The sequence below is a fragment of the Dicentrarchus labrax genome, unplaced genomic scaffold (assembly GCF_905237075.1).
Source record: "Dicentrarchus labrax unplaced genomic scaffold, dlabrax2021, whole genome shotgun sequence".
NCBI lineage: Eukaryota > Metazoa > Chordata > Actinopteri > Moronidae > Dicentrarchus > Dicentrarchus labrax.
In genome coordinates, this window is record NW_026136706.1 from 1,851,528 (window position 1) to 1,863,634 (window position 12,107).

Sequence of the window (12,107 nt, forward strand, 5' to 3'; positions counted from 1 at the left end):
ACTCTGCTGTTTACCTTTGACCTTCAGGTTAGCAGAACATTTGGCGTTGGCGGCAGCGTACGCCACCTCTCCGGTCATGGGGACTTTACAGTTGTAAAGGATCAGCGTGTGCTTGCCTCCCTCCTCGATGATGTCAACATCCTGTTAAATAATGTTATAAACAGTCATTAATAATAGCAACATAATGACAATGAAAAAAAGAAGAAAAAAGGAGAAAAATGCTCACTTTGGACGGACTGAGGACTTCTCCGTTCAGTTTCCACTGGCCGTGGACGTCGTCTTCAGAGATCTCTACCTCGAAACGAGCCGTCTCTCCATCAAACAGCTCCACGCCATAAATCGGCCGAACCACCTTAATGTCACGAGCTGGTGGGTTGAAGATTTAAGGGAAAGAAAAACAATTCAAGCATTAGAATTGTAAGTGACGTGAGTTTTAACATCAGATGTGATAAAAAGAATAATGAATCTATATTCTCTCTTATCAAAATTATCCTTCTCATCTGAGAAAATGATCATGAAAAAAGTGCCAAAAAATATCATTTGGACTTTTTGTTAATATTGTTTTGTATGTTTAAAAAAAATGATGAGAGAATAATTTTCTATATGTTTAATTGTATATAACTTTAATTTCAGAATACTGACTTTCTCAAACATCCTTTTGATTAAAATTGCTTTTCTCATATGAGATATTTTTCTGATAAATGATGGCTAAAATTAATCTCAGAACTTTTCATGTGACCCTAATCCTCGAATAACCTTCAGACAGAACATGTCTTTACTTTTGTCGGTGGTCAGTTCTGATTGATTGATGACGTTTACCTTCAATATTGATGTTGGCTGACGTTTTGTCCGTTCCACAGTCACATACATATTTGCCTTTATCGCTCAGCTCCACTTTCTTAAGGATCAGAGACCTGCGAGTGCCCTCAGACTTCATGACCACCATTTTGGAGGCGACTATCTCCTTCTCACTGCGATACCAAATGACGGGGACGTCTTTGCTCAGTTCGCAGTCCAGAGTAACCTCATCTTTCTCGGTGGCTGTGTAGTCCTGCAGCTTGACCACGAAGATGGCGTCACCCTCTGTAACAGAGCCCAGAGTCAGTTTCAGTAAAATACAGTTTTTTACAGTCGCATCATCGCATATGTTACAAAGACTGAGCAGTCTTGTGGAGTGGAAAAAGAATTGCATGATACTGACAACCATTTCAGCAGATATCAATATCTTTAATTTTCAATTCTGGTTTATTACAACAGAAAATGTGTCCATTTTTATCACAAAAAAAAGACAAAAAAAAGAACAGGAGTTGAAGAGAAAAAGAAGGCGAGTGCTCAAACAGTGCCTGATTTGGTTAAAAAAAGATACCAGTACCCTAATTCAGCACAACTCTAACCACATAATACCCCTAACCCTAATTTGTTTCAGCATTACGCTAGTTATGTATTTACACAGAAACACAGTTGCGCAGGCATTAGCCTAATTTTTTATTTCTTGTATTCTTCAGCTTTATAGTTCTGATATTATATATAAAAATCACATTTGCAAGTAAAAGAAGAAATTAATGGAAAAACAAAAAAATTAAAGCCCAGTTGAAATAAACCAGAATTAGTTTTTAATCTATGTTTCTAATAAAGACAAAATTCCAGTCGAATGTGATAAATTTGTTCCTTTCTATCATAGAAAAAAACCTTTCAACTCATTGCAATAAGATATTACTGCCTGATATCTGCTGTCTGACAAATTGTACATGTGTAAAAAAGACATTGAGAGAAAAGGGAGAAAGAAAGGAAGATGCGTTGTTACCTATGACTGTCAGTTTTGCCATGGAGTAAATTCCTTTGGCCTCTGCCTTAATCAGACAGGTATCATCTAGAGACAACATCCTCATTTCTAGAGTGTGTCTCTTTCCTTCCACGTGTGTGAGCACCGTTCGGCTCACGTGGAGTTTCACTTCGTTTCGGTACCAAACCACGGGCACGTTCTCGTGCGACAGCTCGAGCTCAAAGCGAGCCGTTATACCTTCTTTCACCGTTTGGTCCTGAAGCTGCTGCATAAATTTGAGCCTCATGCCTGCAATACATCAGGTCAATGCACACAAACAGGGCGGTTTGTAGCCATCGGACACTTTAAAAGCCACAAACATGGAATGACAACACAGAGGAAACAGGAAGCGATGGTTTTCTATCTGCCACTTACCTTCCACCGACAGCTGAGCGCTCGATTTCTGGCCCAACACTTCGATGGTGTACTGAGCCTCATCATCAAACTCACAGCTGTTTATGATCAGCATGTGTTTCTTTCCATCATCAATTATTTCATATTTAGGGCTCGGGGTGACGATCTCCACCCCCCTGAACCACATAACCTTTGACACCTCCTTGGTGATGGTGCATTCAAACTTAGCCTGTTTCTTTTCAGGCACAGAAACATCCTTCAGTGGGTCAACAAAGCCCATTTCGATTTCTGCGAGATGCGAACAATTCGGCAGTTATTCATAAAAGCAAAGACACAGCCATCGCTTTTCTTACCACATTCCTTTTGAAATTCCTTCAGCTTTCAGGGAGCAACAAACGCAGCAGCTTGCAACAGACAACAAGAAACAGAACTGGGTTTGTCTGAGGGAGATTTGTACCTTTGACGGTGAGCATGCCGCTGGTGATGGCGTTCAGAGCCTGATAGGACACTTCACCAGCCTGATCCAACTGGACGTTCTTCAACGTGAGGAAACGTTTCTTGCCTTCAGTCTTAATGTCACAGGTCTAAAAAACAAAGATAAAAAACTTAATATTTAGTTTCAACACCACAACTATACTCCTTCGTAGAGGTGGACGGAAGAATTACACTGTAAAGTTAGTTGAGGAAACCAATCGCCTTAAAACATTTGTGTAGATTTACAATTTAAACATGAAACAAATGCTTGATTGGAGTAATTCAGGTATTTGTTAATGTAACTTGGGTAAAATAAGTTAATTTGACCAATTCAATTCAGTTAATTGAACTTAAGTATAAATTTATATCAAATTCATATGCAGTATTTCAAACTTTTTTTAACTTAAATTAATCTGAATAAAGTAAGACATCTTCTTTATACAAATATTACTTTTAAACTAATTATTAATAATTTACTTCTTTTGGTTCCACTGAAGCAAATTATTACCTGTCAAAACAGCTAAAAAACTACTAAAAACATTAATCTATTATCAAAATGGTAGCCAATTAATTTTCTTATTTAAATTTTCAGAATTCTGAATCAATTCACATCTTCAAAAACAACTTTTCAATATTAAGTATAGTTCAATTTTTTTCCTTGCTGCTGGCAATGTTGACTCACTGCATGCCCTTTTCGGCTTCCGTTTGAAATTGCAAGCTAACATTGGCTCTCGGAGTCGGTAGCTTATCTAAAATGGAGTGGCAAGGAAAATTTAAGAGAAGAATTTAAGAGAGAGAGAGTTACAGTGAGTGAAATCGGATGTTTTTAAAAATCTTACCGGAGATCTCATCAACACCTGGCCCCTCAGTTTCCATTCACCAGCTACGTCATCCTCAGATATTTCAGTGTCAAAGTGTGCTTCCTCCTTCTCCACCACCTCCACGCTGGAGAGGGGCTTCAAGATCTCAGCCTCACGTTCTGAAACAACACACAGAGGTGGTTATGAGACATATTCTACCTTGTTGAACATGACTTTCTTACGAGTATTTGTTACACCAACCTCCCAGCGTGAGTTTGGCTGTGTATCTGCGGTCTTCAACCTCGATGGTATAATCTGAGACATCATTGGGCTGGCAGTTGTTGATGGTAAGTGTCATGTCCTTTCCATCTTTGTTGATTTCCACCTTGTCAGAAGGAGTGAGCTCGTTGTCTCCTTTGAACCACTTCCAGTTGGGAGTGTCCTTGAACAGCTCACATTTGAACTGGGCTTTGGCCTTCGGTTTCACATGCTGGTCTCTCAAAGGCTTCACCAGCCAGTCTTTAATGATTTCTGAGGACAAAGGGGTTACATTTTTTAAGATGGTTTAAGACCTCTGAGGTGAAAGATTGAATCTAAAAAAGTCTGAAAGTTTGTCCAAATGAGTCGAAATATCAAGGTGAGTTTTAAGCTGACCGCTCTCTGACTGCTTACCAATCACTTTCACGTTGGTTGTAGTCTTAACGTCCTCCTGTCCCTCTACCTCACAGGTGTAGTCGCCGGCGTCTTCTTCAGTGGAGTTCTGGATGGTCACAGCGTGCTGCATACCAATGATATTAATGGCCACTTTTCCAGCCTTTTTCTTCAGGACAGCACCGTTACGCTTCCAGATCACATCTCTCTCTTTGTTCAACTCACAGGTCAGGTACATAGGCTGACCCTTCATACATGATGTTTCTGGCTCCAGTTCTTTGATCCATTTTACAGGCAGCTCTGCACAAAGAGACAAAGTAATTAATTGCGATACGATAAAAGCTGTGTTTCTTCTGAAATTCCTCTATTCTGGTGACAATACCATACCTGAGTTTGAGTACTTGATGCCTATAAAAAGCTTGTTTTTTCAATTAATCAAACACTTGTCAAATACTTTTTAATGTTGTCACAATGCATATATTTGGATAAAAAACCTCATTTGTTTACCTTCAACAATGAGCTTGGCAGTGCATGTTATTTCCTTGCCGGCATTCTTGGCCACACAGGTGTATTCACCGGTGTCTGACAGTTGGACATCAATAATGTTCAACTTGCGGTCTTTGCCATCAGCTGTGAATTTGTGTTTGGGGCCCTCACGGAGGTTGCTGCCATCTTTCATCCATGAAGTGATGGCAGTGGAGGGAGAGACCTCACACTCAAACACAGCAGATGAGCCAATGGACTCGGCCTCCTGCAGCACGATGTCCTGAATCTTCTTGACGAATTTCAGGGGGACGGCTTTCAACTTGAATCCTCCAAACGGTTCCTCTGGTGGTGATGGGCCTTTACCGCCGGGCCTCAGGCCGCGGCCCCTGCCACCGTCACCAGGTGATGGGGTTTGTCTCGCTGCAACATCACATACAAAAACTCATCAAGTTAGTTTCAGATATTTTAATGAGCGAAGAATCAGACATTTGACAATGGGATGATTTTAAGAATTGGGCCTACCGTGAATTACTGTGAACAAAAATCGTTTTTTAGTGTTAAAGGTGCACAGACTACAAGAATCTATTAAGACTAGGAATCATGCAGAACCACTCTTTATGAGCCTTCAAGAGGATTCTTTGAAGAACCACAAAACTAAAAAATACAAGACAAACCAGACATACAACACGCAAAGAGAGGAAGATAGCAATCTCCAGCAACTGTGAAGCTAACAAAAAACAACACGTGGACTACCTACCTGTGTTTTTATACATTCAGTGAAATATTAAATATTAACTGTATTTGTGTTCTTTTAGCCTTTGTTATTTTGATAGTCATAGAATATGGAGTGAACACAGACAATAATTAAAAAAATAAAGTTCAAATATTGTCCAAACACAACAGCCATACTTTGCACGAATAAAACTGTCTAAATAGGAGTAAGTAAGTATCTACTTAAAGAATATTTCTAAAAGATTACAAATCTTTTTTGACTCAGTGCTACATACACATTTCAGTTGGTACCAAAGAGCTAAAGGCTGTATCCCCAACCATATTCCTGATCATCACAAACCTTCAGGCCAAGATTAAAGAATCAAGACAAAACATTTGTTTGATTTAGCTGGAAAGGACAAAACATGAAAACAACATACACTTTGTAAATGGAGCGAGTGAAGTTGCTTCAGATATTATCTAGCACAAAGAGCAAAACCGTTAGTACACAAGAGCTCATTGAATTCATACCCCCAAATCCTCTGCCTCTGCCTTTCGGTGGCTCCTCTGTTGGTTTTCCATCTGGACAAGAAACAATAAGATGAGTTTCAAGTGTCTCTGTTAGAGCTTGCTGTTCCAGCATAAACCAAGATAAGATTTGAGCAATGCTAACAAGAAACATGCTAAATCACACATATTCTTGTCCACATCACATGAGAACATATAAGGGACAGCACATGGTAAGAGAATAAAGATGGAGTGAAATCTTTGACAAATGGATGAATAATGCGACAAACATTGATGGAAGACAATTCAGAAGACTAGAAGTAGGAGTGAATGACATGAACGTTGATGAAGACGAACATGCAACATTTTAAGATTTATGTTGATGACACATTTGATGACATTATATGATAGACAACATAAGAACATCACAGTGGATGGACAGACAGACAGATAAATACATGAGCTCTAGATGAACTAATGGCTCAAATGAAGTGATTAAAAAGGGATATGATGAGGATTAGATGAGTCATCTGAGATGGATGAGGTGGCTCCAATGTCATCAGCTGAGGAGTTTGCCTTCATCTCACCTCGTTTACCGCTGGGCATGCCTGGAGTCTCCAACGCCCCATCCACCCCTTCACCTTCCCAGTCTTCCGTGGGAACCAGCTCCCAGCCCCAGGCTTCCTCTTCTTCGCCACCTTCCATTTCTGCCTCCTCTTCAAACACCTCCTCCTCTGGCTGAGTGGGCACCTTCTTCATCTGCACAGCTCCAGGAGAAACCTCCTTCACCAGGGGGATCCGTCCTTTACTGGGCTTCTCCGGTTCTGTCTCCTCTGGTGATGGCTTCTTTGGGACCTTTTTGAGTGTTACAGCTTCAATCGAGTCTTTTGGTGACACCGTTTTGGGAATCCGTTTGACTTTTTCAGCACTTGGTTTCTTCTCAATGGGGACTTGCTCCAGTTCCTTTGGTTTTGGCTTATCGACTTTTGGTGAGGGAGTCTTTTTTAGCTCGACCTTCTTCAGTTGCTCAATAGGTTTAAATGGCTTTACTTCTTCAATCTTGTCTTTACCCACTCTTGGGGAAGGAGTCTTTTTGAGTTCAATACCTTTCTTTAAGGTATCTGTTTGTTTTTGTGGGATCTCTTTCTCAGCTTCTTTCTTTTCTGATGGACTGGGTTTCTTTGGTGGAACAGCTGGCTCCTCTTTCTCCCGAGGTTTCTCATCCTCTTTTTTAGACGCTTCAACTTCCCTAAGCTGCTGTGCCTTTGGTTCTTTAGGAGTTTCATCCCTTGGAGTTCGACTGGGTACCTTTGTGTCCACAGGCTTCTTTTTCTCTTCCTCAGATGTGTTATCTGGCTTTTCTTCAGGCTTGCCGACTTTGGTGAAAGGCTTCAACGCAACCTGCTCTTTCTCTTTATCTGGTGTAGAAATAATTCTTGGTTTTCCGCGAAGCTTTTCGGCAGCTGCAGGTTCCTCGTCTTTGGGTACTTTATCAACCTTTGTCCTCTGCGGGAATTCCTCCTGGTCTTTGCTGACATCAGGAGTTGACTTTGGACTCGTCAAGGGAGTGTCTTCATCTTTTCTGTGCCTTACAGCAGCGGTAGGTTGATCTTTCTGTGGTGTCTCAGCTCTCTTGAATGGAGTGCATTCAGTATCTGTCTTAGCCTCACCTTCTTTCTTAGCTTTTGGAGGTTCAGCAGCGTCGGGTTTCTGAGGTTTTTCAAATGGTTTCAGTGTCACTACTTCTGGCTCCTCCTCTTTCTTTGGCAATTTCTTTATTTTCTTTTTAGTTAAATCAGGCTCAGGTTCTCCATCTTTCGGCACTTTAGGGGTTCTTATCCATCTCGATTTCTCATCTTCTGCTTCTAACTTTTCAGGTTCCTCCATCTGACCCAGTTCAGATGCCTCTTCAGCTGCAGTGAACACTTGTTCAGTTCTTCCAACTGTTATTACCTCTCGATCGTGTCTGTCATGAAGCTTCTGAATAGTCGGTTCGGTATCATGTCTTGTCACTTCAACTTTATGAGTTATGACTTCTTTCTCAGGCTCTTTGGGCTTAGTTGGCACCTTTTTTAGCTTTATCTGTTGTGGTTCTTCTGGTTTTCCTGGTTTTTCAAATGGTTTCAGTTTGACTGATTCTTTCTGCTCATCCGCCTTTGGCAGTTTAGTTATTTTCTTCTTATCTACATTTGGTACCTCGGGTTCTTCCTCCTTCTGTGCTTTTGTGGTTCTTGTCCATCCTTCTTTCTCAGTTTTCTGTACAACTGTAACCCTTTCCACTTCTTCAAAAAAGCCTAACTGAACTGTCTCCTCCTCAGCAGTGAAGACTCGTTCAGTTCTTCCAAGTGTTGTTATCTCACGATCTTCTCTGTCGTGAAGTCCATGAACCGTTAGCTCCGGATCGTGATGCCTCGTCACCTGTGCCATATGAGTTATGACTTGTTTCTCAGGCTCTGGAGGTTTCACTGAAACCTTTTTCAGCGTAATGACCTCTGGTTCTGCTTCCTTTTCCTTGGGTATTCTGGTGAACTTACTCTTCAATTTAGGTGATTCCGGTGTTTTTGCTTCCTGAACAGGAATCTTACCCTTTTGCTTAAGAGGTGGCACTGTGATTGAGGCAGTAAATACACCTTTTATAACATTCACATACAGACATACAGGAAACTAAACATTTCAGCTGATATTTTTACAACACAGGACTCACACACCACTTAAATATATACACAAAAAACATCTAGTTCATGAGACAACAACTAACATAGCAATATGTATTATTTTACTGCCATTTTAAAATGAAGACGTTAATATTTATACCTTTAGTTGGGCCAGGTGCTGAAACTGGTTCCTTGTCTGCAAGAATTTAAATAAGATCAATTTAGGAATACACAATACAGTTAGAACAAAAGCTAAATCAAAGACAAGAAAAATTAGACAGAAAATTTGGCATGCATTTGCTTTTGTTTTTATTTCTGAGCTCTGAATGCAATGACTTTATCAAGTTTTATTCAACATGATTTTCCGTCATTACAAGTGTAAGTTACAGTGAAGTAGCTCCAGATATACCAAGAGATATTTTTTATTTTCATTCAACAGATATTGTTAATATAAAAGACTTGGAATGGATTAGAGAATGGAAAATATTTTTTTTTCCATTTATAAAAACATTAGACAAACATATCTAGACAGAATTAGACAGTGAATGCAAAAAAATCATTCAAAACGGGAAACAAACAGAAGAGAACAAAATACATAAAAGTTACAGAAGAGATTTTACCTTCAGGCGGAGAGATTTTCTGTGATACAGGAGAGGGTTTAGCCTTTGCGGCTGGTGGAGAGGGTTTCTTCTCCACCGGTGCAACTTGAGCTACAAGAATGCCAACTTGATTAAATCACTGGCAAAGATCTGGTAAACAAGCAACAACTGACAGATACTAAAACAAAACAGACACATTTAAAGAATTCAGACCAAAAGATTTATTTATATAAGTTGAGACAAACAGGGAATTAAACAACATGGATGACGAACAGAAGAAACTACCTGCAGTAGGAACGACTTTTTCTGCTGGAGGCTTTGGTGTTGGTGCAGATGGTTTCTTTTCCTCTGGAGGAGACACTTACAAGTACAAGATACCAAAGGTCATAACCAAGTAAAGGTATGAAAGTAACAAGAAACAAAGGACAGATTAAAGATGTTAATAATGAAGACAAGTACACATGAATTAAACAGACAGAAAGTAATCTGTTACAAAAACAGAACCAGACGATGTGGAGGATTTCTAACATGGTAACACAAACAAAAGACAGTATATTTCAGGACTATAAAACACACTGAAAGAACTACCTGGAGGAGGAGCGACTTTGGCTGCAGGAGCAGCAGAAGCTGAAGGCTTTGGTACAGGTGCAGATGGTTTCTTCTCCTCTGGAGGAGACATTTTGAAATACAAGATGCCAAGATCACGACCAAGACAACAACATGGACAATCAAGACCGACTATTGCACTAAAACAATGCAAGATAAGATTGGTGACAGTGTAGGCAACAAATATAATGGCAATTGAGGAAAAAGAAAACCACAAGGACAACTTTTGATTAACCAGCAAGAAAAAACAGTAAACATACAGACATTTAAAACAACATAGAAAACCAAGTGAATACACTACCTGCAGGAGGAGCAACTTTATCTGCAAGAGCAGGAGGAGGAGGTGAAGGTTTTGATGCTGGTGCAGATGGTTTCTTCTCCTCTGGGTGAGATACTTTGGGGATACAAGATGCCAAGATCATAACCAAGAAAACAGTAATTCAAACGAAACGAGTAAAGTTAAAAACATGGAAACCTGAAGACAAGAGAGACAATAAGAACAACACAAACAAATGGACACAAAGAAAAACAACATGGCTGACTCTTGATGAGCCAGCAAAGATGAGGAAAGTACAAACTGAACAGACTACCTGTAGGAGGAGGAACTTTGGTTGCAGGAGGAGGAGGAGGAGGAGGCGGTGCTGGTGCAGATGGTTTCTTTTCCTCTGGAGGAGACACTTTGGGAATACAAGATGCCAAGATCACGACCAAGACAACAACATGGTCAATCAAGACTTATTAAAGATGATTTAGACATGAATTACTCCAAACATTACAAAAGATCACTAGAAGAAGTTGACAAGATTAGAGATGTGAAAGAATGTCAACTGATCAATGATCAACTCAACAATGAAAGATGTTAATAGAAAGGTTATTTAGTACAAAGTGTACCTTGTAGAGTAGTGACATAAGAAACAAAGACAATGGACGAAGACAGCTTACTCTAATGATGTGAGGACTAGTGAAAAATGTACAATCTTTTCTTGTTATTCAAGACCATATTCGAAGATGTGTGTGAGTGCAGTGAATATTTAAAGAGGGGTTGATCTTATGGCGATCACGAGCCTGTGCGGCTCAAAGAAGAAAGAATACCTTTCTGAAGAGTTTGTTGTTCAGTGTCCTGTGTTCCCTTCTTTGCTTTCTTGTCATCTTCTCTTATTGGTGGAGGTTTAGTTGTGGTGATTCTCGCTTCTTCAGACGAATCCACCTTGGGAGTGATCATCTTTTGTGCCAGAGAGGTGGGTTTCTTGGATTGAAGAGTTTCTTCAGGGAGAAGAGGTTTTCTCTCTGTTGGAACTTGAGGTTGTTTAGTTGGAGGAACCTTGTCTTTAGTGATAGGTTTCTTGGGAAGACTCACTTCCTCAGGGGAAAAGTCTTCTTTAGGAACAACAACTGCTTTGGGAAGTGCAGGGAAGGTCTTCTTTGTAGGCAGAACACTTTGTTGTGGTGGTGGAATTTCTTCCTCAGGACAAACTACTTTCTCAGTTGAAGGAATTCGAGCTGGAACTGGAGGTGACACTGCTGTTGGGACATGTTCTTCTTCAAAAGACAGTTTTTCTGACACATGAGTTGGTTTCTCAAAAGGTACAATGTCTTTAAGATTAATTATTTCAGCAGCTTTAGGAGCTGTCTTGATTTCATCCTTTGGAGACTCCCTCTTTTTAGTTGTTTTTGCTTCTTGTTTTGAAGGAACAGCTGTTGCAGGATGAGAAGGAATAGTTTTGGGAAGAATTTGAGGTAAGTCTTGGTCAGGTTGAGGCGAAACGGTTTCTCTACGAGGCATGACTCTTACAGATGCAACATCTTCCACTTCAGCTTGCTTCATAACAGTTACTTCTTTAGGTATTACTGGCTTCTTTGGTACAGTGACTTCTTTAGATGTAGAAGATATTTTAGGTTTATCAAGATACTCCATTGGAGACACAATTTCTTTTTCAATATCTTCATGATGTTTTGATACAAATGATTCAGTTACTTCTTTCTGCTCTGCATACGTTAGAGGAATGTCAGCTTCCTTGAACTTTCTTTCTTGAGTCAGTACCTCTTTTTTGGCTGTCACTCCAAAAACTTCTTTCTTTGTGGGACAAGTCATTTCAGGTGGTGCGACTCTTTTTGATGGAAGAAGGGCAACTTCCCTTAGAGAAATTTCTTCTCTCAGGTCTACTGCTTTGTCCTCTGGATCAAAGACTTCATCGTCCTGAGATTCAATGTTCTCCAGTTTTTCAGACTCATATTCTGAGCATGTTAGTTCAATGTCCTCTAATGGCTCAACCTGCTGAGCTTCACTGTACCATGTAAAAGCCTCATCTTTTGCAAGAACCATTTCTTGTCTTATCTCCCTTTTCAAAGTGGTTTCTTCTCTCACGATGGACTCCCTGAACTCCACTCCCTTTTCATATGTGCTGACTTCTTCTTGCTTATGTCCAACTTCATCTGCCAGAGA

The 12,107-nt window shown here is 40.0% G+C and overlaps 1 protein-coding gene across 1 annotated transcript in view; it reads right to left on the reverse strand.

The window, feature by feature from the left end:
• LOC127365100 (titin) overlaps positions 1–12,107 on the reverse strand; it is a 182,806-nt gene that overhangs the window by 97,706 nt on the left and 72,993 nt on the right. Inside the window, exons 88-103 of the mRNA XM_051402823.1 lie at positions 9,966–10,058; positions 9,647–9,724; positions 9,344–9,418; positions 9,080–9,169; positions 8,620–8,655; positions 5,830–5,880; positions 4,609–5,007; positions 4,123–4,401; positions 3,712–3,981; positions 3,490–3,629; positions 2,634–2,760; positions 2,198–2,464; positions 1,805–2,071; positions 820–1,083; positions 227–366; positions 15–141 (exon numbers count right to left, since the gene is read on the reverse strand). Of these exons, the coding sequence (XP_051258783.1) occupies positions 15–141; positions 227–366; positions 820–1,083; positions 1,805–2,071; positions 2,198–2,464; positions 2,634–2,760; positions 3,490–3,629; positions 3,712–3,981; positions 4,123–4,401; positions 4,609–5,007; positions 5,830–5,880; positions 8,620–8,655; positions 9,080–9,169; positions 9,344–9,418; positions 9,647–9,724; positions 9,966–10,058 (2,703 nt within the window). The remainder of the gene's footprint in view (positions 1–14; positions 142–226; positions 367–819; positions 1,084–1,804; positions 2,072–2,197; positions 2,465–2,633; positions 2,761–3,489; positions 3,630–3,711; positions 3,982–4,122; positions 4,402–4,608; positions 5,008–5,829; positions 5,881–8,619; positions 8,656–9,079; positions 9,170–9,343; positions 9,419–9,646; positions 9,725–9,965; positions 10,059–12,107) is intronic.